At 43.4% G+C, this 27,534-nt stretch overlaps 1 protein-coding gene across 2 annotated transcripts in view; it reads right to left on the bottom strand.

Moving 5' to 3' along the window:
- The window catches only part of SLC11A2 (solute carrier family 11 member 2), a 140,980-nt gene that overhangs the window by 27,043 nt on the left and 86,403 nt on the right, over window positions 1-27,534 (bottom strand). For both annotated transcript variants that reach the window (XM_040340851.1, XM_040340852.1), the window contains exons 7-16: window positions 26,552-26,658; window positions 24,444-24,514; window positions 21,928-21,995; window positions 18,878-19,033; window positions 17,154-17,312; window positions 15,455-15,547; window positions 13,685-13,804; window positions 9,161-9,310; window positions 7,763-7,836; window positions 6,541-6,694 (exon numbers count right to left, since the gene is read on the bottom strand). In XM_040340851.1, coding sequence (XP_040196785.1) covers window positions 6,541-6,694; window positions 7,763-7,836; window positions 9,161-9,310; window positions 13,685-13,804; window positions 15,455-15,547; window positions 17,154-17,312; window positions 18,878-19,033; window positions 21,928-21,995; window positions 24,444-24,514; window positions 26,552-26,658 — 1,152 coding nt within the window. The remainder of the gene's footprint in view (window positions 1-6,540; window positions 6,695-7,762; window positions 7,837-9,160; window positions 9,311-13,684; window positions 13,805-15,454; window positions 15,548-17,153; window positions 17,313-18,877; window positions 19,034-21,927; window positions 21,996-24,443; window positions 24,515-26,551; window positions 26,659-27,534) is intronic.

The raw sequence follows: 27,534 nt of genomic DNA, 5'->3' as shown, positions 1-27,534 counted from the left end.
GGGGCAAGCGATGGCACAGTGGGGGCAAGTGATGGCACAGTGGGGGCAAGTGATGGCACAGTGGGGGCAAGTGATGGCACAGTGGGGGCAAGTGATGGCACAGTGGGGGCAAGTGATGGCACAGTGGGGCATGTAATGGCACAGTGAGATTTGAAAAAAGCCTGTTTCTGTCAGCGGTTGTTTTTGTCAGTGGTTGTTCCGGCTACCGCTCAGCTTCCAGAAAGACTAGAAGGAAGGGGGGAATTCTTATACGGCGAGTATATCCCAAAACCAAAGTTTTTCCTGGAAAATTAGGGGGTCGTCTTATACGCCCAGTCGTCTTATACGCCGGCAAATACGGTATACAGTATTCCAGTACATGACAGTTTTGTTTATTATTCATAGCAATAATCAAAATATTGGATATCAGTGACATTACTGTCACTTACCATGCCAGCGTTACTAACAATTATTTAGTATTAGATAACGAAATATTTAGACACTAAATATTAGAGCCATTATTGTTCATATTACTTTGTACTACGTTGCACCATGCTTCATGAGAAGACCTTAAGGCCTGATGTGTTAAAAATGTGCTGCCCAACCTGCAGCCCAAGGGCCACAAGCAGTCCCCTGGTGATTGTGGTGTAACCCTTTGTACAGCCCAAGTAGTGGGAGTGAAAGCAAGGTGTATGAAGGGGCTGTGATAAAAATTATATATTATTATAAGTTTTCTGCAGAAGTTTTCCAGTCTAAAACACCACCTTGAGCATATTTGTAGTCTGACCATCTCCCGAATAAGTCTTTTTTAGATATTCAAAATCTTTACTTCAATAAATTCTCCTAAAAAGGAACTTCAACGGCTAAAGGAACTAATGGAAAATATTAGTTTGTTTTACAAAATAAAGGTGTTGTCATTTAATTCTGCACTATTCCGATTTTCAGAGCACTGTTACAGTGCAGAGATGGGAGTATCACTATATTCTGGTTTAAAGCAGAAATGTACACATAACAACTATAATACAATAATAATTAGGTTTCTTCTTGCTGGAGGCTGCCATTTTGCTGAAGACTAGCAGCAGTAAATTCTTGGGCTGCCAACAGACCAACCTCTACATTTTCAGCACAGTGCCTAAAAACAGACAGCAACTGAGCAATTATTATCATTATTATTAAAAAATGCTTATAAACGCAGTCTACCCATGGGCCTTGATGCGCATGACTATAATGTGCAGGGAGATTCTGATCTTAATCTAGCTCCCTTACTGGCCAGGATGCAGTGACCTATAAGCCCCATAACACTTCTGGAAGAGAAACGTCTTCAAACTCTTCCTGAAGCTTAGCAAATGGGTGGTGTTTTTTAGGACCAACGGTAAATCATTCCATACCTTACCCCCCTGCACAGAGAAGGCACCTTCTCCTCATCACGGTTTCCTCACCCTAGGGACAACGACACTCTTAATGCTCTACTAGGAGCATATTGTGTGAATTTTTGCCGAAGGTACTCTGGTACACCTACATGGACTATCCTATGCATAAAACAGCCAATCTTAAACAGAACCCGCTCACGGACGGGCATGTGCAGAGCACAGTGAACCAGTGTATTCCTTGATTTTAAAAAGTATAGGCACTTATTTTTAAATGTTTTACACAGCTACACCTGCAAAAGGAGCCACCCTGAAGTGATCAAGCAGGACAAAATTTTCTGACTAATGTTCCACTTTAAGTTTTACTTCTTCCTGGAATGCCTCCTATCTAACTTGACAGAGATAATACTAATAATTTACTTTCCAATGAACAGGCTGTATGTGGAGACAGGGCATAGGAAGTTGAACTGTTGGTGTTATATGTTTCACTTGGATGTTATAAGTTGCACCGAGTAAATACAGACTGCAAAGCAACACAATTATTATTTTAAAAAGGGGGGTGATTCTTTTCTATACCCTGTGTGTATATATCTCTACAGTAGAAATGAGAATACTTTCAGAAATAAAAAAAGTGTTAATAGTAAATTTGTATCAATTAACAAAATGGAAATTAAATGAACAGAAGATAAATCTAAATCAAATCATTACTTGGTGTGACTACCCGTTGCCTTCAAAACAGCATCAATACTTGCACACAGTTTTTGAAGGAACTCAGCAAAATGATCAACAAGATGTTCCAAACATTTTGAAGAACTAACCACAGATCTTCTGTGGATGTAGGCTGCCTCAAATCCCCCTGATTTTTTTTCATGTAACCCCAGACAGACTGAACCGTGTTGAGATCAGGGCACAGACCATCACTTCCAGGACGCCTTGCTCTTCTTTTCGCTGATAATTCTTAATGACATGGGCTGTACGTGTGGAATCGTTGTCCTGCTGCAGAAACAATTTGGGGCTGATCAAACACCTTCCTGATGGAAAGGCATGATGGATAAGTATCTGCATGTAATTTCCAGCTTTGAGGACATCACTGATCGGTCAGTGTTGAGGACCATAGATACAATAGTCAGCCAAGGAAACAATGCAGCAAATTAAAGACACGTCATGCTTCCCGTTAACATTGGAAGATGTCCAGCAGTGCCATCAACACAGAACTGGCAGAAACCAGAGGGACCCAGGTACACCCATCTACTGCTCAAAAAAATATGTCCAGAATAGATCCTCATGGAAACATTGAGGCCAAAAAGCCATACCTACGATGTGGAAACAAGGCTTAGAGACTCAACAATACATTAAAACCTAGGAACTGGGGTGCAGAAAATAGCAGCAGGTTCTCTGGACTAAGGAGTCAAATTTTAAAATATTTGGCTGTAGCAGAAGGCAGCTTGTTCACTGAAGGGCTGGAGAGCGCTACAATTATGAGTGTCTGCAAGAAACCGTGAAGCATGGTGGAGGTTCCATACAAGTTTGGGGCTGTATTTCTGCAAATGGAGTTGGAGATTTGGTTAAGACCAATGGTGTCCTTAACCACTTCCCGCCCGGCCTATAGCCGATTTACGTCCGGGAAGTGGTTATGAAATCCTGACAGGACGTTCTAGAACGTCCTGCAGGATTTCATGCCGCGCGCGCCCGTGGGGGCGCGCATCGCGGCGATCGGTGATGCGGGGTGTCCGTCTGACACCCTGCATCTCCGATCTCGGTAAAGAGCCTCCGGCGGAGACTCTTTACCACGTGATCAGCCGTGTCCAATGACGGCTGATCACGATGTAAACAGGAAGAGCCGTTGATGGCTCTTCCTCCACTCGCGTCTGACAGACGCGAGTAGAGGAGAGCCGATCGGCGGCTCTCCTGACCGGGGGGGTTCGCGCTGATTGTTTATCAGCGCAGCCCCCACTCGGATCGTCACACTGGACCACCAGGGATGCCCACCCTGGACCACCAGGGTGGGAAAAAAAAAAAAAAAAAGCCTGCAAAAAAGGTTAAAAAAAAAAAAGCATTCAAAAAATGAAAAAAGATGCCAATCAGTGCCCACAAATGGGCACTGACTGGCAACCTGGCAAAATTAGTGCTGCCCCACAGTGTCCATCAGTGCCACCCCAGTGTCCATCAGTGCCACCCCACAGTGTCCATCAGTGCCACCCCACAGTGTCCATCCATGCCCAGTGCCCACCTATCAGTGCCCATCTGTGCCACCCATAAGTATCCATCAGTGCCACCCATAAGTGCCGCCCATGAGTGCCCATCTGTGCCGCCTATGAGTGCCCAGTGCCGCCCATGAGTGCCCATCTGTGCCGCCTATGTGTGCCCATCAGTGCCACCTATGTGTGCCCATCAGTGCCGCCTATGAGTGCCCATCAGTGTCGCATACCAGCGCCGCCAATCAGTGCCACCTCATCTGTGCCCGTCAGTACTACCTCATCGATGTCCATCAGTGCCATCTCATCAGTGCCCATTAGTGCCGCCATATCAGTGCCCGTAATTGAAAGAGAAAACTTATTTACAAAAAAATTAACAGAAAAAAATAAAAACGTAATTTTTTTCCAAATTTTCAGCCTTTTTTTTAGTTGTTGCGCAAAAAAAAAAAAAAAAAAAAATCGCAGAGGTGATCAAATACCACCAAAAGAAAGCTCTGTTTGTGGGGAAAAAAGGACGCCAATTTTGTTTGGGTACAGTGTAGCATGACCGCGCAATTGCCATTCAAAGTGTGACAGTGCTGAAAGCTGAAAATTGGCTTGGGCGGGAAGCTGCGTAAGTGCCTGGTATTGAAGTGGTTAATGCTGGAAAAAATGGGCACATACTTGTCCATCATGTCATAACATCAGGGAGGTGTGCGAGTGACCCCAAATTTATTCTTCAGCAGGGCAACAACCCCAAACATACAGCCAACATCATTAATAACCATCTTAAGCGCAAGAAAGAACAAGGAATCATGGAAGTGATGGTTGGGCCCTACAGAGCCCTGCTCTCTACATCATCAAGTCTGTCTGGGATTGCACGAAGAGACAAAAGGATTTGATGCAACGTACACTCACAGAGGATCTGTGGTTAGTTCTCCAAAATGTTTGAACAACCTACCTGCTGAGTTTCTTCAAAAACGGTGCAAGTGTACCTAGAAGAATTGATGCCGTTTTGAAGGCAAATGGTGGTCACACCAAATATTGATTTGATTTGGATTTCTCTTACTTACTTTCCATTTTATTAATTGATAAAAATAAACTATTAACACTTCTAATTCTGAAAGTATTCCCAATTTACAGCATTTTTTTTTCACACCTGCTTAAAATTTTTGCACAATATATATATTTATATACAGTACAGACCAAAAGTTTGGACACACCTTCTCATTCAAAGAGTTTTCTTTTTTTTCATGACTATGAAAATTGTAGATTCACACTGAAGGCATCAAAACTATGAATTAACACGTGGAATTATACATAACAAAAAAGTGTGAAACAACTGAAAATATATTTAATATTCTAGGTTCTTCAAAGTAGCCACCTTTTGCAGCAGACACATCTCTAGAACTGGTAAGAGGAGACTGTGAATCAGGCCTTCATGGTAGAATATCTGCTAGGAAACCACTGCTAAAGAAAGGCAACAAGCAGAAGAGACTTGTTTGGGCTAAAGAACACAAGGAATGGACATTAGACCAGTGGAAATCTGTGCTTTGGTCTGATGAGTCCAAACTTGAGATCTTTGGTTCCAACCCCCGTGTCTTTGTGCGACGCAGAAAAGGTGAACGGATGGACTCTACATGCCTGGTTCCCACCGTGAAGCATGGAGGAGGAGGTGTGATGGTGTGGGGGTGCTTTGCTGGACACTGTTGGGGATTTAATCAAAATTGAAGGCATACTGAACCAGCATGGCTACCACAGCATCTTGCAGCGGCATGCTATTCCATCCGGTTTGCGTTTAGTTGGACCATCATTTATTTTTCAACAGGACAATGACCCCAAACACACCTCCAGGCTGTGTAAGGGCTATTTGACCAGTGGCATCTTAAGAGCATTATAGGCCCCCGGGCAATACATTGCACTGGGGCCCTGTCTACACAATCGTGCATGAGAATTTACTGACAAAAATCATGAAATTTACTGGCAGAACCACATTTGTTTTACTGGCACTGCAAAATAAGTACCTACAATTACAGTTTTACAAATTTCTTCATTGACATGAAGGTTAGGTTACTATAACCCAGCCTGCTCAGAGTTTCCTCTTACATCAGAGTCTGCAGGATTCCCCCATAGTCTACAGTTCTGACCCGCTGCTCTCCACCATTTTTTACTGGGGTCGCTGGGCAGCCGATGGGGGGCCCCCCAGGCAACTGCCCAGCATGCCCAATGGAAAAGACAGCCCTGTATTTGACCAAGAAGGAGAGTGATGGGGTGCTGCGCCAGGTGACTACCTCTTGAAGCTCATCAAGAGAATGCCAAGAGTGTGCCAAGCAGTAATCAAAGCAAAAGGTGGCTACTTTGAAGAACCTAGAATATGAAATATATTTTCAGTTGTTTCACACTTTTTTGTTATGTATAATTCATAGTTTTGATGCCTTCAGTGTGAATCTACAATTTTCATAATCATGAAAATAAAGAAAACTCTTTGAATGAGAAGCTGTGTCCAAACTTTTGGTCTGTACTGTATATCCCAGATTAGATCAGCAATAACCTTCTACAGCTCTCTCCGCTGATACATACAATATGTTAGAGAGCACTGTCCCCAAGGAGAATGCTAGACAAAAGGAAATACTGCATTTTTGTTTTCCATTGTACAAAGTAATTTTGCTCCTCCTCTAATGCAAGATGAAGTCGGCAGCCAGGTGTGCATAAATAATATGATTGTTTACTTCTTCACAAGGAGTAAAAAGGTTATACAACAGCCAACATTGATGCGTTTCAGCCTGAAACACATCAGTGCTGGCTCCTGTATGGAACCTTTATATTCTTTGTGAAGAAATAAAAAATTATTTTAATTTATGCCGACTTTATCTTGCATTAGAGGACTTCTGTGATTGCGGTTGGGGGCCGCTAGTAGGGCACGGTGATTGATAGGTAGCAGCACTACAGTTTTTTATATTGCTCTTCCTGTTCTATTTCTGATAAGCTACTGCAAATAGAAAAATCGGTATCATACTCACCAAATATGCCACGAAGCAGAGATATACAACAGACAGGATAGCCGCTCCAATATACAGACCAATGTTGCCAAGGGCTGACACGTATATGATCACAAAGTATATGTTTATGCAGCATATGATAAGGATCAGGATGCCACCAGCTATCTTCCAACCCCTGTAATGTTAAGAAATAGACTATTAAAATAACCACCTTTAAAAGGAATTAGCTTCAGTTACATTAATAGATTACAATGAAATTTCACTTGCACTGTTTGAAAGTCCAGAGTTACAAGCTTATACAGAGAAAAAAGGCTGGTGCCCAAATGGACAATATCATTCACATAGATAGGGCAAGGTATGCCCATCTTCTTCTAGTACGGTCACCCTGGGCATTGAGGGGACAACCAGGCAAAGAGCAAACCACTGCTCGAAGCATAATACTGCATGTGGCAATATAATAACATGCCTACTTCAAAGCTGCCAAGAGAAAGGCTAAGGAATGTAATGAATCTGGTCAAAGTAAAATATATACTCGAGTATAAGCCGACCCGAATATAAGCAGAGGCACCTAATTTTACCACAAAAAACTGGGAAAACACATTGACTCGAGTATAAGCCTAGGGTGGGAAAATGCAGCAGCTACTGGGTAAACAATGCCCATTTGCAGTCTAATTGTGCCCAGATATGCAGTCTAATTGAGCCCACAGTCGGCAATATAACAGCGTGTGTTGCTGTGTAATCCATATGCAGCCGTACCTTTTCATTAGTAAGACAGCGTGAGTCTGCCACTGTATAACCCAGTCTGTTCCCGTCCATTGCAAGAAAGCCCTGCCTTCTCCTCCTCCTCCTCCTCCTCCTCGTCTGTCCGTGATAGAGGAACACTGATACGATGCTGGGAAACTGTATCAGTGTTACGCCCATCACAGACGAGGAGGAGCCGTTTTACAATGGACGGCCAAACAGACTGGATTATACAGCGGCAGACACACGCTGTTTTACTAATGAAAAAGGTACGGCTGCATATGGATTACACAGTGGTAGACCCGCTGTTTTACTGCTGACTCGAGTATAAGCCGAGGGGTAGAAATGGGCTGAAAAACTCGGCTTATACTCGAGTATATACGGTATTGCAAATGTGAAAGATATGGACACAGAGATGGGGTTTAGGAAACTATACAATGAAAAGGAAATGCAACATCCCCACAAGCATATAAAATGGCATACTTTGTGTTTATATACTTACAGCCCATTTGCAAAGTCGTTCATTACGGACCTCATGCTGGTGAATGTTAGCACTGGGATCAGAGCAAACGGAAGCTAAAACAAGGAGAAATAATCACTGTCACAGTTGTGAATAAGACACCCAACATACAGTATAGGGTATAAGCACTGCACAATGGTTATGTACTGTTAAGCCTATGCCCAAACACATTGGTTTTGTTTTGGAAAAAAGTGGGGAAGGGTAAGAACCTGCGTAAATTTTTGCATTGACAAAGTAGAAAACGATTGTGTGTCAAATAGAGCTGCACGATTAATTGTGCAATAATCGCAATCTCGAGGGAAAGTGTATATACATGCCTGAATTTTTGTTGTCAACAGTACTTTAGTAACACAAAAAAAAAGTTAAAGTGGTTCTAAAGCCTAAACATTTTTTACCTTCACACATTCCTTGCATGAAGGTAAAAAATGCTTGGACATTAGCACCCCCCTCACCCTTTTACTTACCCGAGTCATTATTCGATCCAGCGCTATTCACGTCTGAAGTTCTTCTCTCCCCTCCATGTCTCACTGGCTTTGTTGAGGCAGTGGGAAAGTGGTTAACCACTTCTCGCTTGGCCTATTGTAATATGGCGGGCCAGGTGCTCTGTTATTCCAGGTGGATATCATATGATGTTCTCCTGCCCAACCCCTGAGGAGTGCAGCACTGTGATCTCAGATTACAGTGATCAGTACCAGGCCACTGTGACTGGCCCAGGTACCATGTGATCACTGTGACCAATCACAGCGATCACAAACTGTCATAAATGGCTTCCATTTATGATAGCATTACTTACTGTTGTGATCTTTGTAAATGAACACAGTGATCACATGGTTGGGGCCAATCACAGAAGCCTTGTATCATGCGATAGTTGTAGCCAATCAAAGCAATCACAATAGTAAACAATCAGTCACGAATGAAAGCCTAAAAATGTAAAAAGCAATCAGATTTAAAAAAAAAAAAAAAAAAAATCCCAATCACCTTCTCAGAATAGTACAGTTTCACTATGATGACATGCATCACTTTAACCATGTAGTAGGCTCTTGTAGTCTAAAGTACAGCACATTACTGTGCAATTTCCAGAATTGGAAAGATACAAATGCATTTCTTTGATAAGTAAAACAGCTTTTTTATATGTATTTTACCTGAAGTTCAGGTTTAATCAGACTAAGCAAATATAATTACATTGACTAAATGCTAGTAATTGAGTGTGTTTATATATTCTCCAATTATGATATAAAAACAGTAAAAATCCTTCATGGCCAGACTTTATCTAAAATTTATTAATAAGAGCTCTGTAAAGACTTCACTGGATTAAAAATAAAAGGTAGTCTAGACCATTCCTGTTACAGGATAGCCTGTTATATGACTGAAGCATCTTACCTGCAGGCTTTGAAGCACATTGAGGAAATCATTCATGCCAGTAAGGTGCTGAACATCCTGGAAAATGGCTACGAACAGAGTAGGAGTAATAGCGATAGATCGAGTAAGGACCACTCGAGCAAACCGGGACCACTTTAGGTTAAGAAAACCCTGCAAGATAAAAAAAAGAAAAGAAAAGGAAATTGTTACCTAAAGCATTCTGGTAAATACAATTATTAGGACCCTAAAGCACATCATTCATTTCAAAGTGTCTTTTGAAGACTCATGTACTTTATATATTTTGCAGCAATTTACATGTTTTGCAGCAATTTACATCATGCACATCTACAGTATTTACAGATTGGTGATCACTGCCTGAACACATCTGCCATATTCCAAAATATTCTCTGCAGTCCAGCAAGCGGTAGGCCAGCCTACAGAAACCAAACACTGCTAACGCTCCCCATATTACAACGTATACAAGTTTATGTTTCCTACAATTACATTAAACTGTAGTACCATTTATTAAACACCCTATAGACAGGTATTGCTTATAACGCAGGCTGCAAGTGCATGCCAAAAGGGTTTCACAACCAGGCCCAAAAATACACCAGCTGCTGTACAATCAAAGTGCAACCAAGGGGTAGATCCACAGAGCGAGTACGCCGGTCTATCTACTGATACGCCGGCGTACTTTCAAATTCCCCGCGTCGTATCGTTGTTTTGAATCCTCAAAACAAGATACGACGGCTTCTGGGTTAGATCCGACAGGTGTACGATCTAAGATGCAATTCTTCGGTGTCCGCTGGGTGGCGTTCACGTTGTTTTCCGCGTTGGGTATGCAAATTAGCTATTTCCGACGATCCACGAATGTACGAGCGGCCGTCGCATTTTTTTTACGTCGTCTGTAGTCGGCTTTTTCCGGCGTATAGTTAAAGCTGCTATTTCGTCGCGTATAGTTAGACTTGCCATGTTAAGTATGGCCGTCGTTCCCGCGTTTAATTTTTTTTTTTTTTGCGCAAGTCGTCCGTGAATCGGAATGTACGCAAGTCACGTCTATGTTAAAAAAATTACGTCCTTGCGACGTCATTTAGCGCAATGCACGGCGGTAAATTTTGGGACGGCGCATGCGCAGTTCATTTGGCGCGGGGACGCGCTTCATTTAAATGAAACACGCCCCCTAATCGCCGATTTGAATTCCCCGCTGTTACGTCGCTTGAGATACACTACGCCACCGTAACTTACGGCACAAATTCTTTGGGGATTCGAACCGGCCTAATGTAAGTTACAGCGGCGTAGCGTATCTCACATACGCTGCGCCGATCTATTTGTATGTGAATCTACCCCCTAGAATGTACACTTCCACCGTTTGATGACAACGATTTTATTTTTCCACAAGAATGCAAATGTTTGATGGTGTGGCACATCTATACATACCCTCAACAGGATTTCTGGGCTCTCTATTACCTACAAACAAGCTGGTCTGATTTAAAGAGGTGTGTGTATACAAGAAAAATTATTACATGAAAAAATACATATATTATAAAGGCACATATCATATATGTATACAGGCAGTAAAAAGACATCAATTAGTATACAAAAACCTACAAGTCAAAAAAAAACTTCTCTTAACCCCCTATGTGCTCTTCATCTTCACATAGCCCTGTGTGTTTCTCCTGAGGAAGCGACTATCTCACAAATTGCATAGCGAATCTGAGCACAGACCATCTTGGTTGATGGACAGCATCAGTTTAGTTGTCACATGTTGATGTCAGGTCTTCTGTAAGTGGAAAATGAGGGCTGGTGAGGAGCTGGGCTGTCTGGGAGTGGGGGGGGGGGGGGGGGGGTGAGCACCGCCGGCGGGCGGGGTTGATCGGGAGCAGTTCTCCCTGTGAGAGAGTGCATGGAGTTAGATTATGACTGGAGTTAGAGGGGAGCTGCGGGATCACCGAGCAGTAAAACATGTCGTAACAGCTTACATTGAAACTGTTTCCGCTCTGCTCACCGATCTCACACAGCCCCGCCTCCTCCTAACCCCGCGCCTGTGATAAACAGAATGCATCCCAGCATTGGACCCGCATTCTGTTTATCACAGGCGCGGGGTTAGGAGGAGGCGGGGCTGTGTGAGATCAGTGAGCAGAGCGGAGACAGTTTCAATGTAAGCGGTTACGACGTGTTTTACCACTCGGTGACCTCGCGGCTCTCCTCCAACTGCAGTCATGATCCGGCCACCCTCTTACTTCCTCCGCCCTGGCAAGGCTGCAATGGGGGGCACGGTAAGGCTGCAATGATGGGCACTGGTGAGGCTGTGCTGAGGGGAACTGATAAAGTTGGTAATATTTATTTTTGTAACAATTATGCATAAAACATTTAAGTGTAATTTTATAAAATAATTTATGATGGCGTGATTAGGGGCGGGGCAGAGTAAGGGTTGGGTGGGGCAACTGGTGGCGAGTATCCCCTTGAGACCTGGCTAGTAGCTTAGGACTTGAAATTTTGAGCCCTGCATGCATACATATCTATATATACACACACACACAGCCTTGAAAAAGTATTCACGCCACTTGACATTTTCCACATTTTGTCCTGTCGATTTGGGGAGCCATGTCATCTGCTGGTGTTGGTCCTCTGTGCTTCATTAAGTCCAGGGTCAACGCAGCCATCTATCAGGAGATTTTGGAGCACTTCATGCTTCTATGGGGATGTCGACTTCATTTTCCAGCAGGACTTGGCACCTGCCCACACTGCCAAAAGCACCAAAACCTGGTTCAATGACAGTGGGATTACTGTGCTTGATTGGCCAGCAAACTCGCCTCACAAGAACCCAATAGACAATCTATGGGGCATTGCCAAGAGAAAGATGAGACATGAGACCGAACAATGCAGAAGAGCTGAAGCATCCTGGTCTTCCATAACACCACAGCATTCCACGACAAATTGAGGCAGTAATTGCTGCAAAAGGGGCCCAAACCAAGTACCGAGTACATATGCATGCTTCTACTTTTCAGAGGTCCGATATTGTTCTATGTACAATCCTTGTTTTATAGATTGCATGGAATATTCAAATTTTCGGAGATTGTGGATTTGGGGTTTTCATGAGCTGTAAGCCATAATCACCACAATTATGACAAATCACGTCTTGAAATGTCTTGATTTGCATGAAATGAGTCTATCTCATATTAGTTTCACCTTTTACGGTGCATTAGTGAAATAAATGAAATTTTTCACGATATTCTAATTTTTCGAGTTTGAGTTTCACCTGTAGGTCTGGACTTTGACTGTGCCATTCTAACACATGAATATGCTTTGATCTAAACCATTCCATTGAAGCTCTGGCTGTACGTTTAGGGTCGCTGTCCTGGTGGAAGGTGAACCTCCGCCCCAGTCTCAAGTCTTTTGCAGGCTCTTACAGGTTTTCTTCTAAGATTGACTTGTAATTGGCTCCATCTATATTACCATCAACTCTGAAAAGCTTCCCTGCCCCAGCCAAAGAAAAGCATCCCCACAACATGATGCTGCCACCATGTTTCACAGCGGGGATAGTGTGTTCAGGGTGATGTGCAGTGTTAGTTTTCTGCCACACATAGCATTTTGCGTTTCGGCCAAAAAGTTTAATTTTGGTCTCATCTGATCAAAGCACCTTCTTCCACATTTCTGGTGTCCCCCACATGGCTTCTCGCAAACTGCAAATCTTCTTTAAAAAATGGCTTTGTTCTTGCACCACTAATAGTTGTCCTGTGGACAGATTCTCCCACCTGAGCCGTGGATCTCTGCAGCTCCCATGGGCCTCTTGGCCGCTTCTCTGATTAATGGGTATCAGAGTAAAGGTGGCTGAATACAAAATGCGCACCACACTTTTCACATATTTATTAGAAAAAAAAAATGAAAACCATTTCACTTCACAATAATGTGCCACTTTGTGTTGGTCTAGCACATAAAATCCCAATAAAATACATTTACGTTTTTGGTTGTAACATGACACAATGTGGAAAATTTCAAGGGTTATGAATACTTCAAGGCACTGTATACACAGCTGTAAGCCATAATCACCACAATTATGACAAATCACGGCTTGAACTATCTTGCGATGCATGAAATTAGTCCATCTCATATATTAGTTTCACTTTTAAGTTGCATTAATGAATTAAATGAACTTTTGCATGATATTCAAATTTTTGTGTTGTAGTTGTCACACAGGCTGAGCTACAAACATGTCTGCTCTTGATCATCCCTATGACATAGTGCTTTATTGGGACTAGTTGGGTTCACATAAAGTGACAAGGACACTGCATTTCTGGAAAGATCAACAGATATTTTTGAATTTGCTAATGTTCTAAATGTAAGAAAAAAGAAAACAAATTAAACCATGCAATGATTTTTCCCTAAGCTGCAATGTGTTAGATTTTGGCGTTTGGGTTTAGAGGTGATTTAATGCTGGCCTTGTCACAGCCAAAATGAATAAATGGTACCCTTGGGGGAAACTAGGGCAAATGTTTTTCTTATATTTTTATTTCAGTCAATTCATTTTAAACACATTTGGCTCACCTCCATGACAAACTGACCAGAGTAGGTACCAGTCATTGTGGAACTTTGACCTGCAGCTAGGATACCCACAGCCCAGATGTAGAGAGCCGGAGCCCCAAAAAAGCATCCTAAAATCACACCCTGAAACAAAAACACACATTAGAAATATTCTTTCAGGCTGAAAAACTCATTACAAATTTGTGGAGGAGCTAATCAAACAAATTCATTAAAGTAGTATTAAGCCTTCAGCATTATTTAGCTTAAAGAATACCTAAAGGGATTTTTTTTTTACAGTTTGGATAAAGTGGCGAGGGATTTGAACAACTAGAGGAAGGGCACACAGATCTAGCACATTACAAACATAAAATCACTTATGTTCTAACGAAGAGGGTTCTCCCTCGAAAAATGTTAGGCAGTCCCAACACCACCTAGTCTTCCGGCAATACCGGCTCTCCAGACCTGACCTGAGATTGACTGCTCACATCAGCTTGCACTGTGTTATGCCTCTATACTACATTTGTATGCGAGTACAAGCATTGTTGATTTTATTTGAAATAAAATTTATGTTGGTAATGCGCTAGGTCGGTGCACCCTTCTTTTGCTATTGTCTTACAGTTCTAAAGTATACCCATTGTCCAAATGAGGGAAAAAAGGCCATTTGTGTCGAAAGAAGCTATCTGTACTATGCAGCCTCAGGCCCACTACTGGAGTGCAGGAGAATTGCTTTGCATTTTAACACCTGCAATTTTTTTATTGCGGTGCGTTCCCATTCAGGATTTTCACCCTCTAACCCTGTTCTGTTTAACATTATCACTAAAAGGTACTAAACCTTTAATGTTTGTTCACATCAGTCCCTGCCCTCAAAGCGGAGTTCCACCCAAAAGTGGAACTTTCGCTCATCGGATTCCTCCAACTCCGGTGCCACAATTGGCACCTTTTAGGGGGGAGGAGACACAGGATACCTGTCTTTGACAAGCATCCTTTCCCACTTCCAGGAGTCCAGGCTGCGGCCCGTGACATCAGCGTTGGGCTTCCTCCTCCTCCCTCGGCCCAGTAGGAGAGAGGCCTCATGAATGCGCAGTAGGGTTCTTGGCATGAAGCCAAAAGGCAACACTGCTGGGTACGCTTACCCACAATGGCAGCGCCAGCACCGATTTTCATCAGCTGGTGTGAAGGTACTGACATCACTGGACTCCAGGACAGGTAAGTGCCCATTTATTAAAAGCCAGCAGCTGCAGTATGTGTAGCTGCTGGTTTTTAATAATTGTTTTGGGGGCGAAACATCACTTTAAGGACCTTACAATCTAAGGCCCCCAACTCACATTCATACATACCCATACTATGGCCAATTTAGACAGGAGCTAATTAACCTACTAGAATGACTTTGTAGTGTGGGAGGAAACCAGAGAATCAGGAGAAATCCCACACAAGCACAAGAACATGCACACTCCAGGCAGGTAGTGTAGTGGTTGGATTTGAACTGATGACTTTAGTACTAACAGGCAGAAGTGCTAACCACTATTCCTCTATTACACTATTATAACTAATATTTTCATTTGACCTCAGATTTTCCAACCTAACATAATGACACACACAGAACTGTATTTAGACCACAGAAATGATGCCATGTGATCTAATAGATCCAAACAAAGCCCATGTTCGAGTAGGCCATCAAGGTTTGAGGCTACCCAATAGCGTTTGATAAACATTTATAAGTACTTGAATTCCCAACCCAGAAAACATTTTTATAAAATAGGCTTATCGATATAGAGTACACAAAGACTAACTTACCCCTTTGTAAATGTCCACATTCAAAGTATCATTGTTGTTTGGAAACAAACTGCTAATCTGTCCACTGTAAGTACTGTTGATGCACTCATTCAGCTGCATAAAAAAGGAATATTGTTTCTTTAGGTATTTTGCAGTAGAGTGTGCATATTTGCTACAGACATTATAAAGCAAAATGGCAATGTGATAATGGTGATAAAAGTGAAAATGGTGATAATAGGTGATAAAAGTGATCCTTCATAATACAGAATCAAAAACCTTTCCCAGGCTTACAGAGCTGAGGACTTTTAGCCAGTGGCAAAGCTATATGGGGCCACAAATACTGTGCTCCACCCCAGCCCACAGTGCATTACACTTGAAATTATGCAAGAAAGTGGGGACAGAGGAACTGTACAAATTTGCCAGAGTGCAGAATAGTGACACTTCTCCATGCAACTTTTGGCGCTTGGTTGTGTGAGGGGATATTAAATTTAACATTGCTCTGTTTTAGCAACCGGTTTTGAAGTAACCCCCAAATCACTATCCCGTGATGGACCTCCCACAATGTGACTGTACAATTGACAAGTACCGTATTTTCCGGCGTATAAGACGACTCGGCGTATAAGACGACCCCCTAATTTTCCAGCCAAAATGTTGGTTTTGGGATATACTCACCGTATAAGACTACCCCCTTTCCTACTAGTCATGCCTCGCCTCACGGTGCCACCATTACATGCCAGACTATGCCACTACATGCCAGATTGTGCCCCATTACATGCCAGACTGTGCCCCATTACATGACCAGACCGTGCCCCATTACATGACCAGACCGTGCCCCATTACATGACCAGACCGTGCCCCATTACATGACCAGACCGTGCCCCATTACATGACCAGACCGTGCCCTTACCTTATCCCATGCGAATCGCGGCCGTGTAACCCAACATCTTACCTTAGCAGAATCGCGGCCGTACGATTTTTCAAAAGCCGCGCCTCCGACGTCTTCTGTTCCGTGATAGGCGGAACATTCAGCTTCCCAGGAGGCACCGTGTTCAGTGTTCGCCTATCACGGAGGCCCTCTCGTCCGAGGACGAGAGGGCCTCTGTTATAGGCGGACACTAAACACAGGACGAGAGGCCCTCCGTGATAGGCGGACACTGAACACAGTGCCTCCTGGGAAGCTGATTGTTTCCGCCTATCACGGAACAGAAGACGTTGAAGGCGCGGCTTTTGAAAAATCGTACGTTCTGGTAAGGTAATATGTTAGGTTACCGGCGTATAAGACGACCCCCGACTTTTAAGAAGATTTTAAGGGGTTAGAAAGTCGTCTTATACGCCGGAAAATACGGTACTGGTATCGCAAACAAGCTGCTCTGCAAGTTACATTAGGTTTTATATCCCTATGTTACACCCCCGGACATATATCAATACACATTACCCCTTTCCCTCCACTACGCCTTCCTTCCCAAATTCTGCCCAGCCCCAACCGCCCTCTGCTGCGAGACTCATGTTTTGATTGTTTTAGCCTTTTATGCTCTTTTGTTATTAAGTGAGCCAGGGTGAACCCAATTGGCTCTATTTTGTATGTCTCTGCATTAGAGAATTCAATATAAAAGAAATTGGAAAAAACTATGAAACAAGTAAAAAAAAAAAAATAGGGGGGGGGGGGGGGGTTTGCATAAATGTTGGTCACATAATACCCATGTAAAAAAAAAAAACTTACCACTTCATTGTTGGTCTTTTGATAGAAGGCCTCAGCAAACACTGCCACAACGAAGACGTTGATGATAAAAGACACAAAGAGGGCTAGGGTGGACTCAATAAAAAAGTATTTATTTGCTTCTCTTACTTCTTTCTTGTTGGCGCGGTTCACTTCCCTGGACTGGACATAGCAAGACAAATTTCTTAGAGAAGAATAATACTTGGAGAATCAAGTGCACCAAAAGGAGTCCAGAGACCAATAACCGCATTGGATAAATTCACACATAATTTCAACAAAATAATTATTGCATAATTATAGAATATGGCGTATTCACTTTATTTGACTGAATATGCATTCAAATAATTGACTTAAGTATGATTTCTTTCAACAAGAAAAGTCCAAACTTCTCAAAAATATGCTGACCCTGGGAGGGGCTGTTTTACCAGATTTTATTTTGAACTATTTTGAGGTCACAATTCTAACACATGGATAAGTCGGACAAATTGAGGTACCAGGCCCTAACTTGCACCCGTTACGCATCCGATACCCCACCCCCTGATGGTTGTCCTACAAAAGTGTATGGGGGGTCTAATACAATATAACAAAGTGCAGAAGCTTATAGAACACCTCACCACTGGCGAACCCTCCATAAGTGGCGCAAGGGCCCGCCTAATCCATGCATCCGGCTCCTAATCTACATGCAGGGGGCCAGATGCATGGATTCCAATGGGGTTTTCTTTTTTTAGAAGCACATGAGGCTCTAATTGGCTTAAAAAAGGGTGGGCTCGGGGTGCAGAGAACTGCACCCCAAGCCCACCCAGTTGTGTGACAATAGCAAATTAATATTTGCTATTGTCTTCCCAATTCTTATCCCTGCCAATCAGGAAGCGGGTCCCGAGACCCGATTGGTCGAAAGGAGATGCGATCATATTGGCCACCGAGGAGGAGAAGATGCAGGGAAGCCGGCGTGATGCAGAGGAGAAGATGCAGGGTGAAGCACTGCCCGCGACCAAGATAGGGTAAGTGCGGGACTACCTACCCACCGACCGGTTTTGCCGACCGGTTTTCCACTGGACGGAAACATATTTGGGTGGAATTAAAGCAGTATTAAGCCCAAAAGCAAATATTTATGATATTGTAGCATACCAATTCTTGGATGTGGTTGCTACATTAGTTTTATTTTTAGGCTTTCTTTCTTCCATTTTCATCTGGTAATCCAGCCAGTAAGTGTTTTTCACAGAAAAGCTCTCTTGCAAGTATAGGGAGGAAACAGACCATTTACCACTGACAGAGGTGCTTAAAATGATCTGTGTGTATTTATTTAATGTAAAACTGTTATTCCAAAAGGGAAATAAACAGTTTGCTGTTACTAATTATTAAGTATTAGCTAGAGTTTGGCTTCCATTTGTTACAATGTATAAATCTGCCAATACATCCAACACTCCCCTCCCCCCAGACTAAAATGCTGCTGTCCAAAAGGTGCCCCATGTGCTCTTTCATCCAGAGTGGAGGCACTCTAATACAGGTGAGGTGTGTTGCATACCAGATCACCAGGTAAAAATAGTGGGAAAAAGCCAAAAAATAAATAATGCAGCCACCACATCTAATTATTGGTAAGCTGCAATGTATTACATTTTTGGTTTGAGGTTCAATACCGCTTTAAGCTTCATAATCTAACTTTACGTCTTTAGATAGGAACAGATACCTAAAAATCTCAGAACTACAAGTATAAAATCTAAAAATACCTTCACCAAAGCCGAATGCAGGTACATGTTGTGAGGCATAATTACAGCTCCTACAATCCCAACCGCCTGTAAAACTTGAGGATTCCCACAGTCAGCGCAGTAAGGAAAAAACATGCCCTTCAGAAGCTGGCCTTGATCGGGACGAACTCGTATATACTGAAAGAGGAACACATTTTACAACGCTAGTCAATTACAAGAACATATGTACTGCATTTACATATTAAAGGGGTTGTAAAAGTTTGTTTTCTAAATAAGTTCCTTTAAGCTAGTGCATTGTTGGTTCACTTACCTTTTCCTTCGATTTCCCTTCTAAATGTTTTTTTCCCTTTGTTTTCTTTGTCTGAATTTCTCACTTCCTGTTCCTCCTCAGTAAGCTGTTCTGGCTGACTAACCCCCAGTCAGAACGGCTCGGGTGATGGGGGCAAGCTTACTGAGGAGAAACAGGAAGTGAGAAATTCAGACAAAGAAAAAAATCATTTAGAAGGGAAATCGAAGGGAAAGGGAAGTGAACCAACAATGCACAAGCTTAACCACTTGCTTACTGGGCACATATACCCCCCTCCTGCCCAGGTGAAATTTCAGCTTTCAGCACTGTCACGCTTTGAATGACAATTGAGCGGTCGTGCGACGTGGCTGCCAAACAAAATTGACGTCCTTTTTTCCCCACAAATAGAGCTTTCTTTTGGTGGTATTTGATCACCTCTGCGGTTTTTATATTTTGCGCTATAAACAAAGATAGAGCGACAATTTTGAAAAAAACACAACATTTTTTACTTTTTGCTATAATAAATATCCAATAAAAAAAAATTCTCAGTTTAGTCCGATACGTATTCTTCTACATATTTTTGGTAAAAATTAAAAATCGCAATAAGCGTAAAGTAATTGATTTGCGCAAACGTTATTGTTTTTTTTAACGTTATTATTTTTTTTTTTACTAGTAATGGCGACGATCTGCGATTTTTGGCAAGACTGCGATATTGCGGCGGACACATCGGACACTTTTGACACATTTTTGGGACCATTCACATTTATACAGCGAACAAAGATATAAATATGCACTGATTACTGTATAAATGTGACTGGCAGGGAAGGGGTTAACACTAGGGGGCGAGGAAGGGGTTAATGTATTCCCTAATTAGTGATTCTTACTGTGGGGGGAGGGGGTGACTGGGGGAGGTAACCGATGGTTGTCTCTATGTACAAGGGACACAGCATCAGTCTCCTCTGCCTGACAGGATGTGGAGCTCTGTGTTTACACACAGAGCTCCACGTCCCTGTCTCGTGACCGCCGATCACGGGACATCGACACCTGACTGACGCGGCGGGCGTGTGCACGCGCGCCCCCAGTGTATATAGACGGCCTCCCGGCAATTAAGAGCCACATTGCGGCCATAAAAACCCGCCGGGCGGAAAGAGGTTAAAGGAACCTATTTAGAAAATAAAAAAACAAACCTTTACAACCCCTTTGAGCTGCAATTTTGTGTTGTTTAAAGAAACATACTAGGAAAGCAGAAAAAAACAACTCCGTAATAAAATATATTTCTTACTGCTACAAAAAAAAAAATTACTAAAAGACGCTTAACAATGAAAACGTTGCAAAGTATTGTATGTCGGCAGCAAAAAGAAACACAATGGCCCAGATTCTCAAAGGCGTTACGACGGCACAACACCATTTGCGCCGTCATAAGTCCTAATCTGGCCCCGGGTATCTATGCGACTGATTCTTAGAATCAGTTACGCATAGATACCCATTAGATCTGACAGGCGTAAGGCTCTTACGCTGTCAGATCTTAAATGCAATTTTTTTTCCTGCTGCTAGGTGTCGCCGACATCGTTTTCCCCGTCGCTTAAGTAAATTAGCAAATTACGACGATTCCCGAACATACGCGCGCTCGACGCAGAGAATTTACGTCGTTTCTGTAGCCTTTGCGACGCGTAAAGTTGCCCCTGGGTCTATGGAGGCGCAGCCAATGTTAAGTATGGCCGTCGTTCCCGCGTCGAAATTTAAAAAAATCTACGTCGTTTGCGTAAGACGTCCGTGAATGGCGCTGGACGCCATTTACATTAACGTCTAAGCAAATGACGTCGGTGCGACGTCATTTAGCGCAATGCACGACGGGTAATTTACCCGAAGGAGCATGCGCAGTACGCTCGGCGCGGGAACGCGCCTAATTTAAATGGTGCCCGCCCCATTTGAATTGGGCGGGCTTGCGCCGAGCGCTTTTACGATACACCGCCGCAAGTTTACAGGTAAATGTTCTGAGAATCAGGCACCAACGCTGTAAACCTGCGGCGCTGTAACGTAAATCACATACGTTACGCTGCCCAGGAGCAACGTAATTCTATGAGAATCTGGGCCAATATTGGTAGAGCTGGCCACAGGCACATCAGAACTTAAAGCGGTAGTTCACCCTCTCGTACTTGATGTTACCATCGAGACAGGCATTGTAGCGCGAGCTACAGTATGCCTGTCCCGATTTTTTTAACCCCGTACTCACCTCGTAGTCGTCCATCGTAGATTTCGGCTCCCGCGGGGAATGGGCGTGCCTATGGAGAGGGAGGATGATTGACGGCCGGCCCTGGCACGTCACTCTCCCCGAAGACAGCCGGAGTAGGTCTCGGCTCTTCACGGCGCGTGCGCACAGGCTATGCGCACGCGTCGTGAAGACCAAGCCTATTTCGGCTATTTCCGGAGAAGCGTGACGCGCCAGAGCCGGCCGTCAATCATCCTCCGTCTCCAGAGGCACGCCCATTCCCCGGTATCTTCGATGGACGACTACAAGGTGAGTATGGGGGGAAAAAATTCGGGACAGGCATACTGTAGCTCGCGCTACAGTGCCTGATTTAAAGGTAAAAGAAAATTTTTTTTTTTTTTTCCTGTCGATAGGGTGAACCCCCGCTTTAACCGTACGATCTCTACAATCACAGGAAAAATCTATAGGGAACTGCTGACATCTGGCTGTAGGAAGGTGAAAGTCAACAGGTTAGAAAAAGGACTGTCATACAGCAGCATGTCATGCCGATTTCAAACATTCATATTAATAACCTACCTCATATCCAAAAGTCACTGCCATGATTGTAATAAGGAAACCAAAAAATGCTTCCAGTTTCCTTAGCCCTATAAAAATAAAAATAAATGAATATATGAATGTACAAGATGTAACAATTACTGCTATGAGAATACAAAAATAAGCACCATAACATGTACATTATCCTGGTATCTTTATCATGGCGGCTGTAAAATATTTCACCTTTTATAGGCAAAGAAACATTTGTAATGATATCTTATTGTGCACAATGGCCCGGATTCACAGACACTGGCCCATATTTATGCCGCCGTAGCGTACCTCCTTGACGCTACGCCGACGCAGTGCACAGAGGCAAGCACTGAATTCACAAAGCACTTCCTCCCAAATCTGCGCTGGGTTTCTCAGGCGCAAGTCGGCGTAAGTGGAAGTGGGCGTAAGCCATGCTAATGAGGCGTGACCCCATGCAAATGATGGGCCGAGCGCCAGACAGATACGTATCGCCAACTGCGCATGCGCCGCCCCGTGGGCGCATCTCAGTGCGCATGCTCACAATCACGTTGAACAACTGCCTAAGATACGTCGGATCACTGCCTACGGCGTGAACGTAACCTACGCCTAGTCATATTCACGTCCAACGCAAACTACGTAAAATACAACGTCTGTGTTCCCTGGTGCAGCCCTTTGCATGAATGCTGCTGAGTTACACCTCCTTTATGGGACATAACTTTAAGCCGGACTTATGACTTTACGCGCACTGCATCGGACGGACGGACGGACGGACGGTCATGAATCGGCGTATCTCCCTCATTTGCATATGTGAATAGAAAATCAATGGGAGCGCCAAATACGTCCAGAGTAAATTACATCGGTCAGATGAAGCCCATTTTCAGGCGTATCTTAGTTTCTGAGTCCGGCGCATAGATACGACGGCGCATATTTGCACTTACGGGGCGTATCTCGAGATACGTCGGCGCAAGTGCTTTGTGAATCCGGACCAGTGTGTCCAGCTTTAATCAAACGGGCATGCTGAAAAACCAGCAGCCGATCTGTGATGTCAGTGAATGGCTGCGAACACTGACTGGTGTGTTCTGGCGGATAAGGGGGGGGGGTTCAGCAGTCAGAACACAATAGCCCAGAAATAAGGTCGATGTACTAACATTGCATAGTTGGTACAGCAAGCTTTTTGGTTCAGCTAACTGGGCTGAACATTTTTTTTTTTAAATATACTGCCTGTGTGAACCGAACATTAAAGCGAACCTCTGAATGAAGAAATATGTAAACTGTCGTTGCTGCCTGGGGTCTTTTTTCCCTCAATTATGCAATGACTCACTGGCCAGGCAAGAGTATGCAAGGCAGGAGATCAGCCTTTAGAGAGACTTCATAAAGAGTGTTAGGCTGCATTCACACGTCAGTGTTTTGAATCGTGGGCAGATTTGCCACAAATCTGCCCGTGATTTGAAAGCGCCGATGTGTGAATGACAAATCGCAGGACTCATATTTGAGATTCCATTCATTTGAATGACACCTCAAATCGCAGCACGGGTCTGTAGCAATTGTCGTGCGATAAATCGCGCTGCAATCGCGGCAACACGCATCGTGGGAAGCATGTCACCCCCAAAAAGTTCAGGAGCTACATTTAGGCGACATGCTTCCCGCGATGCATGTTGCCACGATTGTAGCGTGAAAATCGCGCCAGACCTGCGATGCGGTTTGAGGTGTGGTTCAAATGAATAGAATCTCAAATGAGAGTTCTGCCATTTTGTCAGTTACACATCGGCGCTTTCAAATCGTGGGTCAGATTCGTGGAAAATCGTCCCAGCGATTCAAAGCGCTGAAGTGTGAATACAGCCTTACTAAACCCACAACAGTAAAATCAGTCTACATATGCAGTAAAGCATGCTTGTTCTACTCACTGTGGAACTTAAGTGGTTAATACTCTGCATTTTGCAAAAAGGCTGTTTGATCCTGTGTTCTCTGATCCGCCCCTTGTTCCACTGTCCCCAATCTATCTGCTGATAGAACAGAGCCTTGTGGGCAAGCTGCACATGCTCAGTTTGGGTGGGTATTGCTAGGGAGTGTTTTTTTCTTGGGAGAGTGTATGTGATCAGCACTGTCCAGACAGAGGGTCAGGGGTCCTGCATCCTCATAGGATAATGAAGAGAATGAAAACTCCTCCTACAAGCTTTAACCACACTAATAGAAGTCACAAGACTGCTCTAACTGCTGATGAGAAACGTTAGTTAGCCATTTAAGTAATTGCATTTCCATGTTCTGTGTACTCTGGGAGACCAGATATAGTGAATGCAGAGTCCTGGGTTTAATAATTCTTTAAAATTCATTCATTTTGCAGGGTAGTGACTTAATGAATAGTGTAAATAAATGCAGGAGAAAAGTCCTGAAGATTTGCTCTATTCAAGTTAGCAATGGTAGCTCCCATATTGCTCTCCTCATAGGCTCACATTAAATATGTAAATACAAACCCTAAAGTCTGGCACAGTTACAGGGAAGTCAGAACACAAAATGATTTGTTCACCTACCGTATTTATCGAGGAATAGAAAGAAAAATGTATCTACGATTGTAATCAACACTCCTCCCCATAATGGAATTCTAGAGAGATTAAAAAAAAAAAATCAGGTTTCTGATTTTCTATGACGTGCACACATCTGAAGCAAATATTCAAATGCACAAGGATATAGGACACAATAATCAAATGTATAAGCATACTTTCCACACTCCCCATGTACATTTTGAATATTTGGTACAGCCCCTAAATAACTAATGGCATCTTTGAAATAAGTTCACAGTTCATTGGGCACCTATAATTATTTGATCACAAATCACCAAATATGAAAATGGGGTTTGTACATTTATCAATGTTTTATGTTTGCCGTTTTTTGCCCCTTTAAACATTTTATGGCATTATTGTTCAGGTGACAGCCCCATTTCCAATAGGACCATGATTTGAGGCTTGTGGCTCACACAGGTTTCCCTTTGTACATGTGTGCACCGTTTATGGCAGTGGTTCTCAACCTGTGGGTCGGGACCCCCTCGGGGGTCAAATGATGATTTTCCAGGGGTCACCGAATCCTGGGCTGTTCCTGAAGCCTGAACCGCTCGCTCAGCCCTTTTGTGGCCGCCTAGTAGGGCTGTCCCTGGAGCCTGTTCGTAGTGGCCCATTCAGTTCATGGCATGGCTGGGGGGTAGAGACTAGAGGTCAGCTGACTGGTGAGGAATGTGAAGTGGGAGGGGCTGGAGGAGTTGCCATAAAAGTCCCCACTACAGTTCTCAGATCAGCAGATGACCTTGATCAAGAGCACCTACCGTATTTATTCGAGTATAACGCGCAAAATTTTATACCAAAAAAATAAATCAAAGTTTGGGTGCGCGTTATAAACGAGGACTGGGGTGGCAGTGGCGGGACCGATACCGAGTATTAGCGGGAGTACTCGTACTCCCGCTAATACCGCCGATACTAGAATAGAATACTTCCCCCCTCCCGCCGCCACTGCTACCGCCGCCGCCACCAACGCCGCTACAACGTTAATCACCGCGGCGCGGGGAACATTACAGACAGCTTTCGTTTGAATAGCTGTTTTCCCCGCCGCGTATAGACACTCCCCCTTGGACGGATCTGTCCAATCGCGAGCAAGGGGGAGTGTCTATGCGCGGCAGGGAAAACAGCTGTTCAAACGAACGCTGTCTGTAATGTTCCCGCGCCGCGGTGATTAACAGTAGGTGGCTGCACATACGGGGGACATGGCTGGACATACGGGGGACATGGCTGGACATACGGGGGACATGGCTGGACATACAATAAATACAATAAATGATTTTTGGCAATTACAATGATTTTATACCGATTTTTTATCGAAAATTAGGGGGGCGCGTTATACACGTGTGCGCGTTATACTCAAATAAATACGGTAATTTGGCTGATCAGAACTCCCCCCAGCACTGCCACTCATCCCATTCCCCACCATGTAGTAAGAGAAGGAATACAAATAGAATAGAATAGAATAGAATTCACGGAAGGGAGAGGAAAAGAGGGAGTTGAACAAAGAAAAAGGGAGATAAATAATAAGAAAAAGAACAAGAAAGACAGCTAGAGAGAGGGATGAGGGGGGAAAAAAATAAATTAGGATAGAGAGAGAGAAAACGAAAAGAAAGGAGAACCAAGAGAGAGAGTTGTACATCCTAAAATGTACCATAAAGGGTTTTAATACTGTACAAGTGGAAGGGACTCAGGGAGCTCTAAATGTCTGTGGGTTAGGGGCGCAAATTACTTGTCTTGCCTTGGGTGCTGACAACCCACGCTACAATTTTTCTTTTTTTTTACGGTTAGGGGTCCCCACACCTTGAGAAATTTTATCAAGGGGTCACGGCCCTAGAAAGGTTGAGGACCACTGGTTTATGGACTACTGTTATTTTACACAGCTATACCTGCAAAGGGACCAGCCTCAAGTGATCTCACAGGACCTAATATTCTGACTAAAGTTCTACTTTAAAGAAGCAACTGACTAACTTTAATAGGAAACGTAGGTGACACCATACATAAAACATGGATTATCATGTGGCAGTTGATACTAAAATGATTTGATCTGATGCAGGAAATAATATTATTTACAAATCAGACAAGGAACTTACATTCCGACAGACAGGAGATTAATGGCAATGGCTGAGCCAATGACTTCTTGCATATCAGATCCAATGATAGCCAACTCCACCATTATCCATAATAGAATCCGGGGAACCTATGATACAAACAAATTTAGGCAAAATAAAAATCAAAGAAACAACTTAAGAAATAATTAAAAAGTGCATCAAAAGCCAAAAATGTTATTTTTAGTTTTTTTTAGATGCAGTAGGGAAGGGTTAGAACCCGTCATTGGGACAGACAGTGACTGGAATGGGTGTCACCGGAAAACAGGAAACAGTATGTTTCAAGCGCTTTGCCCTTTGGAGACCAACGCCATTCACTAACCAAAGGTCAATCCGATGCAGCCATCGGGAGTAGTACACACAGTAACCACACAGAGTAGTACACAAGCACAACCATAAAGGATGACAGCGCTATCTGGATGGAAGTGGATGGCTAGAGCTCCTCAAAGTGTATAAAATCCGAGCCAATGGTAAAGGCTAAATTGTGGAAATGTATTGTTCACAGTACAAAGCTGTACACAATTGTGGTCCTGGACTTCTACCAAGTGGTGACGTCACTAGGCAGTGCTGCGGACACTGGCGAGTGTTTGGGACTCGCTTCCAGTGGCTCATTGCCACACTGCATCCTCTCGCCCCTCAGCCCAATGGACATTAGCCAGTGGACATTAGCCCATCTGCATGTACAACCACCAGCATGGTATCGTATAACCCATCATGGTTTTAATTTTACATTGTTTACAACCTTGTACTGTAAACAATACATTTCCACCGTTCAGCCTTTACCATTGGCTCAGATTTTATAAACTTTGAGTAGCTATAGTCATCCACTTCCATCCAGATAGCGCGGTCATCCTTTCTGGTTGTGTTACTGGAAAACAGGAAATGATGGGACATCTGATCATGCGACAACTGTTTATCGCAAGTCCTTTACCATTTGTACCTATAGGTAAGCCTAGAATAAAGCTTAC

This window comes from Rana temporaria, chromosome 2 (assembly GCF_905171775.1).
Source record: "Rana temporaria chromosome 2, aRanTem1.1, whole genome shotgun sequence".
NCBI classification, from domain to species: domain Eukaryota; kingdom Metazoa; phylum Chordata; class Amphibia; order Anura; family Ranidae; genus Rana; species Rana temporaria.
Note: the sequence above shows the minus strand (reverse complement) of the source record. Positions and strands in the feature narration are given on the sequence as shown.